Raw genomic sequence first — 21,105 nt, forward strand, 5'->3', positions numbered from 1 at the left:
TAATCCGTTGATTGTGGGATCACTTAGCCCTGTCTATAGCATGCTGCTTTGCTTTTTAGCATGCATGTAGTCCTGTGTTGCAGCTTCCCCAGTTTGGCACCTCATTTTTAGGTACGCCTGGTGCTGCTCCTGGCATGCTCCTCTACACTCCTTATTGAACCAGGGTTGGTCCCTTGGCTTGATGGTAATGGTAGTGCGAGGGATATGCCGGGCCATGAGGTTACAGATTGTGGTGGAATACAATTCTGCTGCTGCTGATGGCCCACAGCGTCTCGTGGATGCCCAGTTTTAAGCTGCTAGATCTGTTCTGAATCTAACTCATTTACCACAAAACACAATGGAGGGTGTCCTCAGTGTAAAGGCGGGACTTCGTCTCCACAATGACTGTGCGGTGGTCACTGCTACCAATACCGTCATGGACAGATGCATCTGCGACAGGTAGATTGGTGAGGATAAGGTCAAGTAGGTTTTTCCCTCGTGTTGGTTCTCTCACCACCTGTCGCAGGCCCAGACTGACAGCTATGTCCTTCAGGACTTGGCCAGCTCGATCAGTAGTGGTGCTACCGAACCACTCTTGCTGATGGACATTGAAGTCCCCCACCCCAGAGTACATTCTGTGCCCTTGCTACTCTCAGTGCTTCTTCCAAGTGGTGTTCAACATGGAGGAGTACTGATTCATCAGCTGAGGGAGGGTGGTAGGTGGTAATCAGCAGGAGGTTTCCTTGTCCATGCTTGACCTGAAGCCATGAGACCTCATGGGGTCCGGAATCAATGTTGAGAACTCTCAGGGCCACTCCTTCCCGACTGTATGCCACTGTGCCGCCATCCCTGGTGGGTCTGTCCTGCCAGAGGGACAGAACATACCCAGGGATGGTGATGGAGGAGTTTGGGACATTGGCTGAAAGGTATGATGCTGTGAGTATGACTATGTCAGGCTGTTGCTTGACTAGTCTATGGGACAGCTCTCCCAATTTTGGCATAAGTCCCCAGATGTTGGTGAGGAGGACTTTGCAGGGTCGACTGGGCTGGGTGTGCCGTTGTTGCCGTGTCCGTAGCCGGAGCGGAGGTTGATGCCGGGTGGTTTTATTCTTATTGTTTTTTGTAGCATTTTTTTATAACTGAATGGCTTGCTAGGCCATTTCAGAGGGCAGTTAAGAGTCAACCACATTGCTGTGGGTCTAGAGTCACATACAGGCCAGACAAGTCTAGGATAAGATCGTTCAGAACCTGGAGTGTGTTTTTCAAGTAAAAGATGAAGTTATAAATTCTGGTGAAGACATGAACCGAACTTTCTCTTTCAGACACTGACTGAATCTGCTCTTCATTTCCAGTATTTTCTGTTTTTATTTTAATTTACAATACTCACACTTTTTATTTCTATTAGAATATATACTATGTTCACTGGAGCCTAATGCAAACCTAAAACCATCTGCTGAGTGATTTATATTGATTGTCTGCCCAAGTCTCACTCTAGTACATTTAGCGCCACAGGCTTGTGCGGTTTTTGAGGCTCAGAAAAAAATACGCATTTAACACGCTTATCATTTTCACTGACCTTTGGTGACTTGAGGTCAGATGGCATCAACGAATTCACTTCTAGGTGAAACATAATCCGCTGTAATAGTTCTTTTGGCCTCCCCCACAAGGCATACAAAGTGAATTTGAAATAGAAATCAATAACATCTCAGTGAAGTGAGGCAGCTGGGGCAAAGATCCACCGAGAACTGCAGGAGATTCTCGGGGGGGGGTAATTTTAATCTAACTCGCTGGGCAGGAAACCCATGGGATCGGGTGGGACACTGCTTTTACATCCCGCCCAATATTACTCTCCACTGACTTCAATAGAGAGTAAATTCGGGCGGGGTATAAAACCAGCGTTGTATCCGTGCCCATCAGTTTCCCGACAGGCGGAATAGGTTAAAATTGCCCCCATTATGATTCCATATACCTTTCTAAGGGGAACTGGTTCGTTTCTGCTGTCTGTTGTGAGCTCATGGTCTACCACACCAGCATAGTCAGCAAGCACAACTACCGGTCACATTCATTGCACAAGTCAATCAGAAAGCATTATTGACACACTTTGATTGGAATGGGGAACTGTCCCCGTGATATGACCATTAGCTCCGATGAGCCATGTGTTCCATTTTAGAATGCTGGTTCAGTGTTAGTTATAATAAATAGAGCATTTTATTTCCCAGTAATCAACTGCAAATTCAAAGGGCACCATCTTAATGAAAACATATTTGGTAAACCTTTGCCCATTTGTTTAGAAAGGAACAACACAATGATACGCGTCACATTGAAATGTCACTGTGATGAAAACATTGCGTTCTTATCCCGGCTGTTCACTATCCTGGAACAGAATAATAAATAAAAACATTTCGGGCACTATTTCATGAGGATTCCGCCTCTTTAAATTCTAGTAATCTTCCAATTGCCTTTGTTGTCCATTTCTGCTATGCCAAGAAAGGAAAACGGGATTATGGCAAAATAAAACTATTCCTGAAAAATCCAAAAACTGTATAGTAAAAATAATGGCTAAACAGGAGCCCATTGCTAGTCTAATCTCATCCTGGAGTTCAGAGGGTTAATATAAATGTCATCCGAACTCTTGAGGAGATTACATCCTATTAATCACTCTCAGATAGCCATTATTCTCTAGGTAATCTATGTTCTGACAATCAACTAAAGATTATTTCTTTAGGAACCTGCAGGATTGATATCACGACTGTTAATCTTGACCTGAACCCCTTGATTAGAAATCTGCCTTGTAATACCCAGTTATTCATTATTCTCTATAGAATGAATGTTACAGTATGTTTTCTACTGGCTTTGGGTCAGGGAGCTGATTGCAGCACAAGGCAAAGTCTAGTATTTAATCAGCTTTCCATCCCGTATTCCAGTGTGAACCATATCAGGAAGTTTACTTTGACCATTAGTAAATAGATTATTGACGTAACAACCAGGTTGTAGAAGTTGAACAATTCAAGAAGTAGGATCTTAACATACCTTAATGCTCAGTGTATAAACCGATAGGGTACAATCAATGCATTGCCAGGATAGTAGCATTAATGTGCTAATCGGTTACTGTCACTAGTGAGAAGGTTCTATTCCTCGTGCGGGAGGATTAGAATCCCAGGAAAAACATGATACATATGGGTGGGGTCGTCGATCAATCACTTGTCTGCCCAACACGTAAAACAGGTTCCCATTATGCATGAGGAAAGCTGCCGCTAGTGTGACCTCATTTATTGTGAAACGGGATCATTCATCATTATTTCATCAGCCGCTACACAGTCTCACATTTCTAATTAAAGTTAAAGTGAGAGTACTGAGGCAGATTAATTCCCTGCCTGTGAACGCACATCGTCTGCAAGGAGCACCTCTGTAGTTAGCGGACTTTATGAACATTAAAGGAGGACAACATTTGAATAATACATAGCAATGCGCACCCGATTGGCTCCGCTGTCAGGGAATCAATTTCACATTTAGGAAAAAAACCAAAGTAAATCCCCAAGCATGAATTATGGCATGTGAGACATTTGGATTTTTAAAATTTTGCTCTTAAAAAAAGGGCAGGTAAAATGGTTTTGTGGTCTAATGCATTTCTGTCTTGTAAAATATATTAGCAATATAAAAGAGCTTTTAGAGCTACGGGATAACATCAGTGTGGCTCCACTTCCTCGTGGGACTATTTTCTATCATCACCAGGACAACACATAACAAGGTTTCACACTGCTGCTGTCCCTCTACACTCAGCACAAAAAAAGTGGAATTCTTGTACAGAAATAAACCTCAGAAAATGAGAAACATAAATTCACTACCACATTAAAACTCAGTACCTTTAATTCCCAGTACCACAAAACCTATTACTGAGTCCTCACACAATGCTAAAACTGACTGCTAGCAACACAAACAGGCGAAATAGCTAAACAAAAGACTAGCACTGTCTAGATTCACCCTCCTCTGCAATATCCACAGTCGGTACTGTGGTGACTTTGAGCGTCATCTTTCAGCTCTGGGACTGCATTAAAAGCAAGCATCGATGGTACGAATGTTCCCCGTCTCTGAGGGAGAACTGAGTGGGACAGTCAGTTAAAACACTAGCCGCCTTCCAGCTTTATAACCTGAGTTCAAATCCAGCCTAGACTAACAGACCTTTAGGGGTGATTTTAACCCCACCAACTCGATGGAATCCGGCTGGGCAGTTAAAATCGCCCCTGGGACTCACCCGCTGACGTCCCACACCGATCTCGATGCAGGCTGCGATTTTAACGGGCTCTACTGAGCAGGCAAAGGGACACCCGGCGGGAACCAGTGGGGTCCTCCTTTAAATATGCAGCTCGGGCTCCAACTCCCATTTCCGTGAGGTCCACAACCACGTCTCCGCTTAGGCCCACAGTTCAAACGGCAGTGGGGCTCCAATGATATCATCGGAGCCCAATCTGATTACATAAAGACGGATCCCATTGCTGGGTGTCCCTTTCGCGCGCTCAGAAGGTTAAAATCGCAACCTGCGGGATCAGTGTGGGACATGGGTGAGTTCCATGGGAAATTCCCACCATCCCCCCGCCCCCATGCTTGCCACTAAGCAGGCAAGGTTAAAATCGCCCGTGAAATCTCCCTGGCTTTATGCCAAGATCAGGACAGTTTGCTGCCCGCCAAGTGTTAAAATCAGGGCTTTGATGTGTAGGTGCTCACTTACTGTCACATATGCACTCTCATTCTAAGTGTGCTTTGTAGATGATGATGGAAGGCTTTATACAGTCACTTTGTGTTAAAGACAATAATGATGGAGCTAATACAGTCGGTATGTGTTCATGAGAGGGTTGATGCAGTCAGTGTCTTCTACAGAAAATGGAGATGTGGTTAAAACCGTCAATTTGATTGGGATCAGGAATTAAACAGTAAAATGCTGTCAACTTGAAACTATAACATTTTGAAACACAATCCCTGTGGTCGCTACAGGAAACTTTCGATTAACCGGCCCCTAAATAACCAGAAATGTCGGTTAACCGGCAAAATTCAGGAGTCGGTTTCAGGTAACTTTTATAACTTTTATTACTTGCACAGCAACAAATGGAGGAAGGCAAGGGTTTGGCTGCAGCTGTTGCTAAGCTACAGAGACGCTTGCAACTTGTGGACGTTGTTCTGAAGTAAGCAACAGGGTTTGTTGCTTTATACGGAGCTCTAAGGTCCATATCTTTTACTATAGCGTTCGGTTATCCGGAATTGTTGCTGAACCGGCACCACGTCGGTCCCGTCCGTGCCGGATACCAGAAAGTTTCCTGTACTACTGCAAACCCCAAAAGTTATCAAGTCTTTTTCTCATGGTTTTACTTGGGACAACAAAGAATTTTTGGCAATGTCAATCGTTTGATATTTTCATCACAAATGTGAAAGAACTGAGATGATTGGTTTCTCTGAGGCACCAGCTGAAACCACTAGAGAGAGCTACTGGTATTGTGGTTACTCTGCATCTGCCCATTACCCCCTGCAATACAGGACAAGCAAATTCCCCTTGCTGTTCCGCATTGCTAAACATCAGTTGGCAGGGAAATAACTGTCTTTATTTATTCACAGAGTGGGTGTTTCATTTATATTACTGCTGAGGGCTAATGTTACTGCTACAGTCAGCATAGTGATAAATGATCAAACAGCTTTCCGTATGGGCTCAATTCACTATTTTATTGCCAATTTCAATAAACGTGATCGGTGAGGCTCTTTGGTTTGCTTAATGTAATACAAATTCCCTTCAAAGCATTTAAACCTATTGTACTTTATGTTCCATCACAAGGACTTTATGCTCATACTTCACGCTCAGTCGCAAGGGTGGAATCTGATCCCAAACCCATCACAAGAATAGAATCTCATTCCTCAACCTCATCAAAAGGCTACAAAGCCATCTTTATCCTCTTGTCACATGAACTGACTCACATATACAAGATTTTTAAATTAACCAATTTGTCTCTTCTTTACTCCTGTTTCATCCATCACATGGCTAGACTATAACATGACAGTAAGGCTCCAAACAAAGGTGCAAAACCTCGAGTCCTTTCTCCTTGCTTTAGGATGGTCAAATTTGACAAAATAGAGCAGAAATTACAATTGGTGTTGTTTTTGTATGACCCTTCTAGAACTAACAATTTTTGCATTAAACCAGCAGCGAGAGGTTTAGGTACAAGTGCATATAGGATTTATACAGCGATGATCATCATTTCTATCCTAATGACTGTAATATCCCACACCACTTATTCCCCTATTCTATTCTAAAATTTAATAAGCATATCTACTAATGGAGGAGGTCTAATGACTCTTCATTACTCTGTAAACATTCAGCGGAGGAGTTTTGCTTTGATTCCACATCAGTTGAGTGGTGGTGACCTCTCTGCCTTTGAATCAATCATATTCTGGAATATCCCTCTCAGATCTCAGCTCCAGGAGGCACCTCCCTAGGACCTTCAATGTTGACTCTACCAAAATTTGCGAGGTTGGGGATCTCTAAATTTAAATATGACAGCACGCACCCATGCTACAAGAGATGCATGTCAGGAATCTGCCCACCGAAGGAGACAGCATACTGTGACAGTGTGCCATTGTTGTGGGGCTGGCAGGGCAACCCACACAAGGAAGAGGGAAGTGCCTCCTCAATACCCTTTGTAAGAGGCCAAAATTTATGAAAGATATGACCTCAATCTTTGGAGGCCTAGGCCACAATCCTCAGGTGGTCCACACTTCTGCCATTTGTAGGCCAGTACACCTGGCCTCGTCCAGTGGGGTGGCTGCCAATGATCCACCCACCGTATGAAAGGATTGGAACTCCTTGCCTTCGGAGTCTCCATTCACAGCCATGTTCCTTCCCATGTCAATTGCTGGGGTCTTGGATAAAGATTGGAAAATCTCTACAAAACAAAAAGATAATGTACTACATAATAAGCTTTGGCCGGTTCCATTTCGGAACTGCAAGTCTGTGTTTGGTAGGATTCACACATCATTTCAAGGTTCTATGCACCAACACATGCGCACAAATATATTCACACATCTACAAATACACCCGCCACCATTTTGGTTGGTACCAACACATGGCTTTGTAATATGCAAATTTGAGTCCTATTACATACGTGGGACTGTGACAGTTTTGAGGTAGCAATGGGCAGAGTGTGTTCGACAAAGTTATGTAGTTGGTAGGAAAGGATTAAAGAAACACGAAGCAAGAAAGTAATTCTAACATAGTTTTAGCATGAATGTTAGTTATTTTCTACTATCTGACGAGTTAGCAAAGTTTAAAATGACTATAAATATTGTGTTGCTGCTACTTTTTGTTTACTGTTTTAATAAATTAGTTTGGCTTTTAAAGCTTATTTTTAGTGTTACTCTACCAGCCCCCATAGACAGTGGCCCGGAATTTGCGGTCGGAGGCGTACCTCCGGAGCACGCCTCCGACCCTAAAAGAATGATGACACTACCTGCTGGCTCCCTGGCTTCGTAGACTTCGGGACCCGGGCCTGCGGGCGTACACCTGCGTGAGCCTTGACAGATCGCAAGTTCCGAGTTTTTGCGCTTTCTGAGGGCTTACGAAGGCGTAGAAATGGGATAGAATCAGTAGCTAAAATAAAATGTTTCTCTGTTCATTATCCTGGGCGCTACAGGATTTTACCCAGATATCAGGACAAGTGGAAAAACTCTTGAAGACGTAGGGAGTGAGGTCTCGCCTACAAGAGTTGTCAGAAATGCAAAAAACAATAATATCTACAGTAAAAAGGGTAAGAGATCCACAAAAAAAAAATGAAAGACATCATTTAAATTCAGCAGATGCTGGGGGGGGGGGTGAGGTTATTTTTCATGTTGCAGTAATTTTTACGCTGATGGCAGCATTTGAAAAAAAGCAAACTTGCTCTTAGTGCTGAATTATATTCTTCAAGATGGATTTAGCACAGAATTAGATGGTTTCTACTAACTAAATTAAATATTAGTAGGAGAATCCAAATAACTGAAACAATGTTTCATGTTGCAATATTTGCCCCATCTGCCTGAATCGGTGGACGTAAAAGACCTCATGGCACTATTCAAAGAGGAGCAGGGGAGTTCTCCCAGAGTCCTGGCAAACATTTATCCCTCAACTAACACCATCAAAAATAAATTAACTGGTCATTTATCATATTTCCTATTACAGTATTTAACAACAGTGACTACAATTTATAAGAAATTCACTAGCTGTGAATGTCTTTGGGATGACATGAAGGGTACTATAAAAATGCAGATTCTTTCTTTCTTCACTGATTCTTCACCCACTTGTGTTATAAGTCAAACTTGGACCTGGATTTAACACCTCTAATATATTTCATGTTGGGTCTTTTGGTCACTGGACAGCATTCCATGGCCTAGAAATTGGTTTGTGCCCAACTTTGGCCGTGAATCCAGCAGGAAACGGGAACAGTCACGTCAAAACTGATGAGCAAGTGGGCCATACAAAATTGGTACTCTTGAGTCATCAAGAAATGACTGGCATGCTGAAAATGCCAATCATGCCACAAGAGGTAATGCGCCGGTCACAAAGAGGATAAAGATCGACCAGTGGGGAAGTTGGCATCAGAGCAACAGTGAGGCCGACGGGGGGGGGGGGGTGAGGGGAGGAGATCGGAGAGGTGGGAGATTAGGAGGTGGGGCACTCTTGCTCCTTCTGGCTTCACATTCACGTAAGTAAACCAGTTATACTTACCTTTTTTGGTGGTGGCCTGCAGTGGTCCCTTTAAAAACTGCTGAATTGGCTGCTCTGGGCCTGAGAAAACTGACCGCCGCATACACGGCTCATGCTGCAGTCAGACACCAGACAGTTCTGGGAATGGGCCTGAAATAGGTGTTAGGCCCCTGACCTGCATAGGCAATGGGCCTAACGCCTGTTGCAAACAGGCACTCTGAACGACTACAGGGAGCCCTAACCAATATAGCATGCAGTGCATACCCAGCGCAGAATTAGTGTACATACGCCGCACGCCATATTGGGGCCCTCAGCTCCCGATTTTCAGGTGAAAAAGGGTTACTGGGCGATCCAATTTCTAGGCCCCTATCTTCAATGACTGTTTTAACATTACTGATGAATGGTGATGTAACATCAAATAATCTGAAGGAGTACTCGCAATACTGCTTATATCTGCCATATGTCTAATGCATATCATTGGGATAATATTTGATTTTGTAGTATTCTCAATAGGTACTAATTACATTACATAAAATTACATAGAATTTACAGCACAGAAACAGGCCATTCGGCCCAACTGGTCATTGCAAGCGTTTACGCTCCACTAAGAAAATGTCAACATGTTTTTGTGTAAAATTTAAAATTAAGACTTCATATGGCATGATGCTAATCAGCTTCAGAATGAATATATCCATGGCAGGAATACTACACATCCAACAGGGTAAAAGGGTGTCAAATGTAGGAGAATCTTTGAGAGGAGAAGATATTTTGCTTTGAAGTAGAAATTTTATTCTGCTGCCCATTTCCAAACTGAAGGAGATGACAGAAAGTAAAACACTCAAACCAGAAGTGATTAAATAAAGCTCTTTACTCAACTTAGCTGAGGTACATAAACACAGTTGTATTTTCTATACAGTGGATGTGCTCACTGTATGACTTCATTATACAGTAGATCTTTTTCTTAGTTTTTACATACACATGTAAACCTAAAAACTAGCAATTCTCTACAAACATTTATAATTAGGTATTCTTATGTTCCTTACTTTAGAAGAAATAATCACAATGCAAAAAATATGAGGCTGTTGAATATTAATTATGCATGACATGTTGTAAGTGATTATATATGTAAACTATGTGTACTTGTTCTAGTCATAGATATATTCCCATGAACTGGTTGGAATTCTGGAAGGAGTCGTCATTCAGGGAATTTTCCACAGTGACAGTCAAGTTTGGGTTTATATCAGACTGAGGGCTACCTGGTTGAATTTGGTGCTCACTTCATACTCCCATGGATCAATAGAGTGCTCTGAACAGTGACATCCTGGAGGTACCTGGAGTAGGCTTGTTGGTGGCTTATCAGTGTGGTGTGCAAGTTGATTAGAGAGGCAACCTGCTCTGCCAGCTGTGCCCATCGAAATGGTATGCAATAGTGTCACGTCACTACACATCTAGGTTTCTCAGATTGCACTCTATATGCACATTTGCATTGTATCATGCAAGTGGCAAATGGCCTCCTTCAACATGCTCAGTGTGAAATGGTGGCGGAAAATGGCAGCACTTGTCCTGTCAGCCAGGTGTGTCCCCTAGTATTCTCCGCACAACTCTTCATCATGCACTGCAGAAGGTAAAGGCTCAAAGAGAGGTTCTAGTCACAGGTGATATGTTCCCCTGTCACTAAACAGCATTGTCACCTGCTTGGACCCCAGATCCTATGCACTAGTCCTTCTTGATAGAGGTATCCCAATGCCTTTTCATCATCTTCTGAAATTGTGACAGTCTCCTGCATCATCTCATTGGTGAGCTCATCTGTGGAGATATAAAAGAATTTACATGATTAGACTTTGAACTCTGTATAGACTTTTAATGCGTCTAAAGTAATACCATTCTAGATGATGGACAATAAGTAATTAAGTTATTTTTTTGCCACACACTAAACAAGAAATGAAACAGGGAATTATTAGCTGACTTTACCACATATTCTTCGTATCCATATAACAGTGTTTGTATATACTTTACAATGAGAATATCCATTTTTATTGAAAAACATGGAAATTAATTCATGACTTACCAGATCTTGCAGCAGCCTCAATGGTACGGGTAACATCATAGCCACACTTCAAATGGAATATCAGGGCAATGATTTTCTCAAGCCTTGTTAGCAATTTCCTTGGTGGCCTTTTGTAGCTCAATGATGTAGCTTTGATCTTTCAAAGGTTTTGTAATTTACACCTTGCTGAATAGTTAAGGTCATTGATTCCCTTTCGACAATCAATGGCATTTCCGCAGTCTTCAGAGCACTGATTCACTCTTTTGGTAATACTGATCCATGCCTTAGCATGGTCATGTGCCATGGATAGAGTGGCTTTGTTTCCTAGAAAAGATTCTTTTTCTGTATCTGATTACCAGTGGATTAAGTTTCCCTTTACTGAAGCATGACCTCGTGTATCATTTCTCACCCGTCGTTACTAAGTCAGGTCGTTTCGTAGGTCAAGTGGCTCATTTACATGGATAAAAATATTAAATTTGTATAAATAAACCAACATCTGTTCAGAAGGTTTCAATTTCCGCCAACTGTATGTTGAAATCCAACGTAACCAAAACTGGGCGCATTCATTGTTTGACGTAAAATGAACAAAGTTATTGGCATTTCTGTAATTTGTTTAAAGTGCCTTTATGTCTAACAGATAAAAACAATCTCCCGTAGTCTGCAATCGGTTGTGAAAGGATAAGTTAATTAGTAGAGATATGGAGAAATACAAGCTCCTATCCATCTGTATGTGTATATTGTGGATAGTCAAAGGAGTTTGGTTGTTAGGCATCCTAGTGTACATGACAGTAAATAGGGCTCATTCAGTGGACAATCTCAAGTTATTGTAGTGAAAATGTAAGTGCCCAAAATATCTCAATAATAAAACTTGAAAGCTGAAATCTAAATTGCATTTGAAACATTTTGTTATTATGAATATTTGTCAGCCTTGTACAGCGGCTGCTATTCCTCATTTCCTTAGCAAGCCCGCAGTCAGCCCTTGTGTTTATACGATGCCTCTTCAAGCTCCCCAAATCACAACTGAATTTCAGGGACAACAACTATTGTAATTCAAGAAGCAAAAAATAGTTCTGTAGCATAGCAACAATAGATGCAAACATTATATTCAAAGACACAGAATGTATTATGTGTGTGCACATGCGAAGTGAATCATGGGACAACAGATGGGGCCAGTCATCTGATTATCTCCACTTAGTTTCAAATTAAGCTAACTTCCATCCACATCCCAGTTTATCAGCAGCTACTCTCAGCAGACCTGGGCTGGATTAGGGTGTGGCTTTGGAACCTAGAGAATCATGGGACCTCCTGTTGTCTAAACTGGCGTCTCCACCATGTGGATTCTTTTGGTTAAAGTGCAGGTGGTGCTCACAAGTCGATACGCACATTTTACACTCCGGCAGCCCCTGTGACGGTTCTGGGAATCTGGGCTGTGGAAAGGTGGAGCCTTGGCTCCTCCCACCTTGGGGAAATACAGGGGGGAGTTTGGAATATAAAGCAAAGACGGTTCTGTGCAGAGACACAGTGAGAGAGAGAGACAGGAGGTGAAGTGCTGTTGCAGTTGTTTCACTTATATATTTGGTTACCAGTTAATACATCCTGTTCTATATTCATAACTGCATTTGGATATTTGTCTACAAGAAGTTGAAGACCCTGCAATCTGGTGCTTATGTGGGTCTTCACTCTTATATGTGGAGATTCACATTGTGCATTGCTTTACTGAATGAGTTACCTGATACCAATTCAATATGTCTTACAGTAACCTATGAACTGCCTGCAAAATTAATATCAATGCAGATGTAGCCTTTGGTCTACCTGTCCAATATCAGCTCCTCTAGCTTGTGCAGATCACAAGCGATATACTCCAACGCCATGTCCGTGATGCGTGGACACCACGACAGGTCCAGGCTGCGCAGCTTCCGCAAGTTCTCCGCTACCAGCTCCACCCCATCGTCGGTGATCTTGGAGCAGCCGGAGAGGCTGAGGGCGGTGAGGTTGGGCAGGCTGTGCACCATGTTCACCACACCGTGATTGGTGATCTCCCAGCAGGAGTTCAGGCGCAGTGTGTGCGTTGTGTATCCCTGCTTGGCAGTGAAATAGGCCATGGCCGTGTCCGTCACGTGATAGGCCTGCAAATTCAGCTCAGTTAGGTTCGGCAACAGCTGCGAAATGGCGGCAATGGCATCATCCGCCACGTTGATACAGTCGCTAACGCTCAGGGAGGTAATCCGTGCATTAAGGCTGGACCACAGGCCTGCTTCTGTGAAGTCGTTGCAGCCGGAGAGCTCCAGATGGGCGAGTCCCTGCATCTGCTCCAACATTACCTAGGAAACGGAAAGAGTGGAGAGAATGTATAAAATACTGTAGCAACGACTCCTTACCTGCACATCCCAATCACTTTAAATTGGCACGGTGCTTATTTAACGAGACAAAGAACTGAATTGGTCCCCCAGCACCATCTCAGCAATCAGACATAATGCAGTGTTCCCCAGGACAGATGAAAGGATGTGAACATTTTAATTTCTTTTTATTCAAAATGATTTATTTTTCCAAAATAGACGATTTCCTCATAGCATTTAATCTGGTCAATCATGCTCAGCAGAATCAGCCAAGAGGACAACCTTTGGAAAGTTGGGTTTCTGACTCAAATAGCTATTGCTTAAGTCATACACAGTGCAGTTGTCCTGTCATATTTAGTGATTTAACATTAAATACAGGATAAAAGCTGGCTGCAATGTATACAGCTGGAATACAAGAGTTCAGGTGATGTCAGACTTCAAGAGCAAAGCCTAAGTGGTTAATAATTTCATTGGAACTCTGGGACTGCATTACAGCCTTTTAATATCCTAACCAATTAGTGATGGTTGTCTGGTCATGCATCCAAATGTCCACCGGGTGGTTGATGTAGGACATACATTATGCAAACCTGTGGGATGTGATTCATATCCCATAAGTGGGCTGACATGTTGGATTCACCTCTACGAAAGGACTCATTAGTTATGGTCAATGGCACAAATTATATATAACTCACATCCAATCACTGCTTATTGATCATCTATGGTCAGATTTGCCCGGGATGGTGTACTCTGAGGAGGACGCCCTGAAGTGTCAAACAGGGCACCCCTTCCTTACACCCACTTCATTACAGTTTATTTGTTTACTGCATCACCAAACGAGCACACCCACTTCATGCAGCTGCATGGCCATTTCACCAGCCACCAAGCAGGGCATTAGCTGCTTTGCCACATGCCCACAGAATCTGTTTTGCGCCCATACCATGGGTTTCCATTCACTTCATTCATGCTTGGTACTTCTTACCCCCTAACTTTGGCAAGGGTTGACAAATATGTAAAATTAATGTTCATGTTTTATAAAGAATGAAACAATACTTGTCCTTTTTTTTGCAGACATTTACCTTTAATTTGGACCTACTGGCCAGATCGTCCGCATCCCCATCAGGCGTGCTCCCTGCACAAAGCCAAACTGTACGGGCAGCTATGAATAATTATTCAAATGAGCTGACCATGGAGAATTGGAAACAGTCGGTTTACTTTGTTGCAGGGTGGTTTTGCTGCAGCAACTAGACAAAAAAAAGCTTATAATGCAACAGTAGAGGAAAATCTCCCCTAATATCACAATTACAGGGCTGGCTAAATATGCTAACAACACTCATTTACATAATTTCTTTAGTAGTTCTGTAAAAGTTCTGTCAGGAAATCAGAAGGCGACCGTGGAAATTAAGCACCTTAGTTCAATATTATTTGATTGTAGCAGTGCTCCGCGACATTTGTTAGTGTTCACTTGTCAGCATATCACCAGAAAAATCAACTTTTTTTTAACTAGGGCCGGAGGTTGTCACTATGAACCAATCAGATCAGTCAGAAGGCACAAATGGCGGCTGTCAGAACCAATTAGCTCATTGGTAGGGGGAAGAAGTGAAGGCGGTTGGAACCAATCTTTTTCTCTGCCATTGTTTATTGAGTAGAAACTAGAAACTAAAGTTTTGAGTTGATCCGATGGTTTCTGAGAATCTCAGTTACAGGTATTTTTATTTAATGTCATTTAATAACAAATTAAGCTATTAAAATGCAGCTTTAAAAACAACTTTCACTGTTCTTCAAAGGAACTTTCTGAGGCATGCCTAGATGTTGGCTTATTTAAAGATTTGGGGCCATATTTTGCGACCCCTATGGGTGTGTATGAGGTGCGCATGCGCCCGTAGGGGCCGCGCAAGTTCCGGGTTAAGGCATGCAAAGCGCATGTGCTAAAACCCAGAACTTGCGATCTATCAAGAATCCTCTTGACAGATCCTCCACATCTCCGGGAAAAGGGCCTCCGTGGGCGGAGAGTTGCGCTATTTGCCCAACTTCCGCCAGCTGATTGCCTGTGAAATTCTTACGCCTAGTAAAAGCAGGCGTAAGGCCTGCTTTTACCAGCATAAGTATTTTTAAAACCCTGTCCAATAAGGTAAGTTTATTTATAGCCCCGTTAAAACATAAAAAAAAATTTCAAAAAATTAAATTTTCATTTAAAATATTTAATTAAATGGCATTTTAATTAATTTTAAATATGTAAATTTTTAAAAATTGATTTCATGTGTTTTTAAGTGATCTCCATTCATACTTATGGGGTTTTCGTACGTACGCAACTCTCATAAGTATGAATGGGGATTCCCTTTTATTGGTTGGGCCGGCCCGCGTGATCCCAGGGGCGCTGGCGAACCGCATGCGCCCCGGGGTACGTGGGCCTCTGCCCGCGTGGACCTGGAGAGGCTCAGGATTGCAAGCCTCCGTATCTCCTGGGCCGCCAGGTACATTCATAGATTTTTTACAGGTCGGAGGCGTCCGCCCGTGGGAAACCTCCAATCGCAAATTTTGCATCAGTGTCTCTTCAAGATTGATTCCAGTCACTTTCCTGAGATAATGAGAATATTCCTTGTCGTGAATATATTAACTGGCTTTATTGACCTGGGTTTGGAAATAAAAAGTGGGATAGAAATGGTGATGAACTTTACTTAATTTAAACAAATCACACTAAGATTCCCTTATGTAGGATTTTACTACAATACACTGCTATAGAAACATAGAAACATAGAAGATAGGAGCAGGAGTAGGCCATTCGGACCTTCGAGCTTGCTCCGCCATTCAATGAGATCATGGCTGATCATCCAAATTCAGTACCCTGTCCCTGCCTTCTCCCCATATCCCTTGATCCCTTTAGCCTTAAGAAATATATCCAACTCTTTCTTGAATATATTTAATGAACTGGCCTCCACCGCCCTCTGTGGCAGAGAATTCCACAGGTTCACCACTCTCTGGGTGAAGAAATTCCTCCTCATTTCAGTCCTAAATGGCTTACCCCTTATCCTTAGACTATGACCCCTGGTTCTGGACTCCCCGGCCATCAGAAACATCCTTCCTGCATCTAGTCTGTCCAGGCCTGACAAAATTTTATAGGTTTCGATGAGATCCCCTCTCAATCTTCTAAACTCCAGTGAGTATAATGTGTGCTATGGACCATTGGCTTGTTTGAGTGTGAGTCACAGTGCCTGGTTATGTTCTGTAACTTAACAGTTTTCAGTTTGTTTACATGCACATGCTTGAGGTGCCTTTGTTCCCATGGAGTGATCGGGAAGAGAGCCCACACAACCTGTATTAGAACAGTCAATATCCACAGGGAGATATGAGAATGACGTTAATAATCAATAGCGTATAACAGATTGCCACCTTGAGACCGGAGAGAATCAGTCAGGTGCACATGACAGCACAAAATTCAGGCCCCAGTGCCTGTTCCTGGAAACCACTGTTTTGTACACTTTATTTAACTGATTGCTGTGTGTAATGATTTTTATTTCAATAAGGTAAAATAAACCTTTTTTGACAGGCTGAAAAGAGCAACATAGGATAGAAATTATTATTGGTAATAATAGGGGCTGAATGCTTAACACATTGGTTTGACATTCCTTTATCCATTAACGGGAAGGCTTAATGCATTTGCTTTAACTTTAACTATAATGTTGTGCTGAAGTTGAGAGATCTATGTTTATTTGCATATTTAAAATATCTGTCATCTGTACAGAAGTCATTTTTGGTTTGAAAGGCAGAATTATAATAATCTCTAGTGTCAGCTGTGGCTCAGTTGGTAGCACCCTTGCCTCTGAGTCAGAAGGTTGTGGGTTCAAGTCCCACTCCAAAGACTTGAGCACAGAAATCTAGGCTGACACTCCAGCGCAGTACTCAAGGAGAGCTGCACTGCCGGAGGAGCCGTCTTTCGGATGAGACATTAAACCGAGGCCCCGTCTGCTCTCTCAGTGGACGTAAAAGATCCCACGGCACTATTTCGAAGACAAGCAGGGGAGTTGTCCCTAGTGTCCTGGCCAATATTTATCCCTCAATCAATATAACCAAAAAACAGATTATCTGGTCATTATCACGTTGCTGTTTGTGGGAGCTTGCTGTGCGCAAATTGGCTGCCGCGTTTCCTACATTACAACAGTGACTACACTTCAAAAGGTACTTCATTGGCTGTAAAGCACTTTGGGACGTCCGGTGGTCGTGAAAGGCGCTATGGAAATGCAAGCCTTTCTTTCTTCTTTCTAAAATGCCAGAAAAAACACGAGTGTCAAAAATCAAAACATTTTGTGGGGAGACATATTACAGATCACTTGCTGAAAATAAATCTCACACTTCAGTGCTCACATTCTCATTCAGTAATTTCTATAGTCATCATATTAAGATAATAGGCAAAAGAACCAAAGGCGAATTGAGGAGAAGTTTTTTTATGCAACAAGTTGTTTTGATCTGGAATGCTCTGCCTGAAAGGGCGGTGGAAACAGATTCAATAGTAACTTTCAAAGGGGAATTGGATAAATACTTGAAAAGGAAAAATGCTCTAGGCTATGGGAAAAGAGGGGGGGAGTGGGACTAATTGGACGGCTCTTTCCATGAGCTGGCACAGGCATGATGGGCTGAATGGCCTCCTCCTGTGCTGTATGATTCTATGATCATTGTGGAAAACTACATTTTTATGTATTCTAGGATTGTTCCACTACAATAAAAGTGATCAGATGTTGAGTATACCTGCAGCTTAAGTTAGACCTGTCCGTGTGTGAAGGAATAAGCCAAATAACCTATTCAGAAAAATACATTATCTTATGAAAGAATTCTGGCCTTATTGGAAATTTAGAAACCTAACTATGAAATAGCTATGAAAGCATTCTGGCTATTGAGATAAGACAGTTGTTGAACCTGCATAAATAACCTTATTGAAACAAAAGGTGAAGGGCTCCGACAAGCTGAACTTTTGGGAAGAAAACAATGGTTCACCCTGGATAAGGTGTTCTAATTTACACTTTGTAAAGAAGCACATAAGATAAGGAACATCTGCCCTCGTAAAGATGACATAAAGTAAAGAACACCTGCCATCACACCGTTTTTTATATGGTAAACTTAGAACACCTAGAGATGAGACATGATTTTGGCTGATGTGGCAGTAAGAGTTGCAGAGGTCGGCAGAAAAATGACTAGAGATAATTAGCTTGCATCAGCAGAAAACCTTAAGGAAATACCACTGGAAAAGTGTATAAATATTGAACTCTCAAATGGGATAATAGACTCGCTTTAATCGGGCAAAGCGATTCTCAGCTTCAGAGGCAGCTCTGTAGTCTACCATTCTTCGTACCTCGGGGATCAAAGGTATTTGATATTGGTGGATATCCTGTATAAGAACTTTAAGAACTGTAATACTGTAGTGAAGTTAAGATTTAAAAGTAAGATTCTCTGTTAATAATAAGATAGCATTTTTTCTCTTTTTAGAATGGTTAATGTTGACTGATTCACCAACTGTAAATTGCATGTCGGTTCTTTAATAAATCTGTATATTTTTAGAATTGTCTCACATAAGATTTTATATCAAAAACTCGTGAACGCAATCTCTGTACACTCTTTGGTGAGGAGTTGCATAATTCTGGGGGAGTTTTCCAGACCCTCATAATATCCGGAACGTTACAGTCTAGCTAAACTTATTAAAAGCGCTATCTGGAGGACGGTAACATTCTCGGATTGTTCATTTCCTTGAGGGAGAGATAGTCCGGACCTTTAGACCCAATTAAGCATCTTTAGAATTTGGCTACCTCAAACTTTAGTTGAAAGTGAACGTCTGAGAAATACGCCTGATCCGGGGTAGCCCTAAAAGGGGCTAGGACTAGTAAATATCCCTTCATGTGTGCCATTGCACTTTCAATGTAACCCCGCATCTTCATGTGTCATAAGGCCGATATTTAGGTTTTTTTTTTCAGCTGTCAGCTTTTCTGGGGCTGTGGCAGCTTTTGTGAAACAGCTGGTGGCATAGTGGTTAGCACTGTTGCCTCACAGCACCAGGGGCCCGGGTTCAAATCTGGCCTCGGGTGACTGTCTGTGTGGAGTTTGCACATTCTCCCCGTGTTTGCGTGGGTTTCCTCCGGGTGCTCCGGTTTCCTCCCACAGTCCAAAGATGTGCGGGTTAGGTTGATTGGCTATGATAAATTGACCCTTAGTGTTAGGGGGATTAAATACATGGGGTTATGGGGATAGGGTGGGATATGTGTCGGTGCAGGCTCGATGGGCCGAAATGGCCTCTATCTGCACTGTGGGGTTTCTGTGATTCTGTGGTCACCTTTTACTATTGGGATGTGTACATATTAATTTTCACTACTTTGAGATGGTATATTGTGAGTTCTTGTTCAACTGCAGGATGGTACTTATTCACTGTCCCTGCTGTGTGTGTTAATGCAAAATTAGAGGCCATCAATATAAGATAGTCACTAAGAAATCAAATAGGGAATTCAGAAGAAACTTCGTTACCCAGCGAGTGGTGAGAATGTGGAAATCACCACCACAGGGAGTGGTTGTGGTGAATAATATAGATGCATTTAAGGGGAAGCTAGATAAGCACAGGAAGGAGAAAGGAATAGAGGGTTATGCTGATAGATTTAGATGAGGAGGCTCGAGTGGAGCATAAACATCAGCATGGACTGGTTGGGCCGAATGGCCTGTTTCTGTGCTGTATATTCTATGTAATTCTATATATACTTCTATCTCTTGGACTATATCCACAGATACTTATCCAACTCCCTTTTGAAAGCCGTGATTAAATCTGCCTCCACCACCCTTTCAGGCAGGGCATTCCAGATCATAACCAGTCGCTGCGTAAAAGTTTTTTCTTACATCACTTTTGGTTCTTTTGCCAATCACCTTAAATCTGTGTCCTCTAGTTCTCGACACTTCTGCCAATGGGAACAGTTTATCTCTATCTACTATGCCCAGACCCCTCATGATTTTGAACACCTCTATCAAATCTCCTCTCAATCTTCTCTGCTTCAAGGAGAACAACCCCAGCTTCTCCAGTCTATCAACGTAACTGAAGTCCCTCATTCCTGGAATCATTCTCGTAAATCTTTTCTGCACCTTCTCTAAGGCCTTCACATCCTTCCTAAAATGTGCTGCTCAGAACTGGTGCCGAACCAGTGTTTTATACAAGTTTATCATAATTTCCACACTTTAGTACTCTCTACCTCTATTTATGAAGCCCAGGATTTCGTAAACCTTTTAAACTGCTTTCTCAACCTGCCCTGCCACCTTCAACGATTTGTGCACACATACCCCCAGGTCTCTCTGTTCGTGCACCCTCTTCAGGATTATACCATTTAGTTCATATGTCCTCTCCTCATTCTTTCTACCAAAATGTATCACTTTGCACTTTTCTGCGTTAAATTTCATCTGCCACGTGTCCGCCCATTTCACCAGCCTGTCTATGTCTTCCTGAAGTCGATCACGCTCCTCCTGACTGTTCACTATACTTCCAAGTTTGGTGTCATCTGCAAATTTTGAAATTGTGTCCTGTACACCCACATCCAAGTCATTAATATATATCAAGAAAAGCAGTGGTCCTAGAACCGACCCCTGGGGAACACCACTGTATAACATCCTCCAGTCCAAAAAACAACCACTATTCTCTGTTTCCTATCACTTAGCCAATTCTGTATCCATGCTGCCACTGTCCATTTTATTCCATGGGCTTCAACTTTGCTGGCAAGCCTGTTATGTGGCACTTTGTCAAATGCCTTCTGGAAATCCATGTACACTACGTTAACCTCATTACCCTCATCAACCCTCTCTGTTACCTCATCAAATAACTCAATCAAGTTAGTTAAACACAATTTGCCTTTAACAAATCCGTGCTGGCTTTCCTTAATTAATGCACACTTGTCCAAGTGACTGTTAATTTTGTCCCTGATTACTGTTTCTGAAAGCTTCCCCACTACCAAGGTCAAACTGACTGGCCTGTAGTTGCTGGGTTTATCTTTACACCCTTTTTTGAACAATGG

The 21,105-nt window shown here is 42.4% G+C and overlaps 1 protein-coding gene across 5 annotated transcripts in view; it reads right to left on the reverse strand.

The window, feature by feature from the left end:
• Positions 1–21,105, reverse strand: part of fbxl16 (F-box and leucine-rich repeat protein 16) — a 211,075-nt gene that overhangs the window by 64,845 nt on the left and 125,125 nt on the right. For all 5 annotated transcript variants that reach the window (XR_015079945.1, XM_086000676.1, XM_086000679.1 and 2 more), the window contains exon 3: positions 12,558–13,066. Coding sequence is in view for 4 of the 5 variants with exons in the window: in XM_086000676.1 (XP_085856802.1) it covers positions 12,558–13,066 (509 nt within the window). In the remaining variant the exon portion in view is untranslated. The remainder of the gene's footprint in view (positions 1–12,557; positions 13,067–21,105) is intronic.

This window comes from Somniosus microcephalus, chromosome 11 (genome assembly GCF_052327205.1).
Source record: "Somniosus microcephalus isolate GS21.2 chromosome 11, FLI_Smic_1.0, whole genome shotgun sequence".
Classification (NCBI taxonomy): Eukaryota; Metazoa; Chordata; class Chondrichthyes; order Squaliformes; family Somniosidae; genus Somniosus; species Somniosus microcephalus.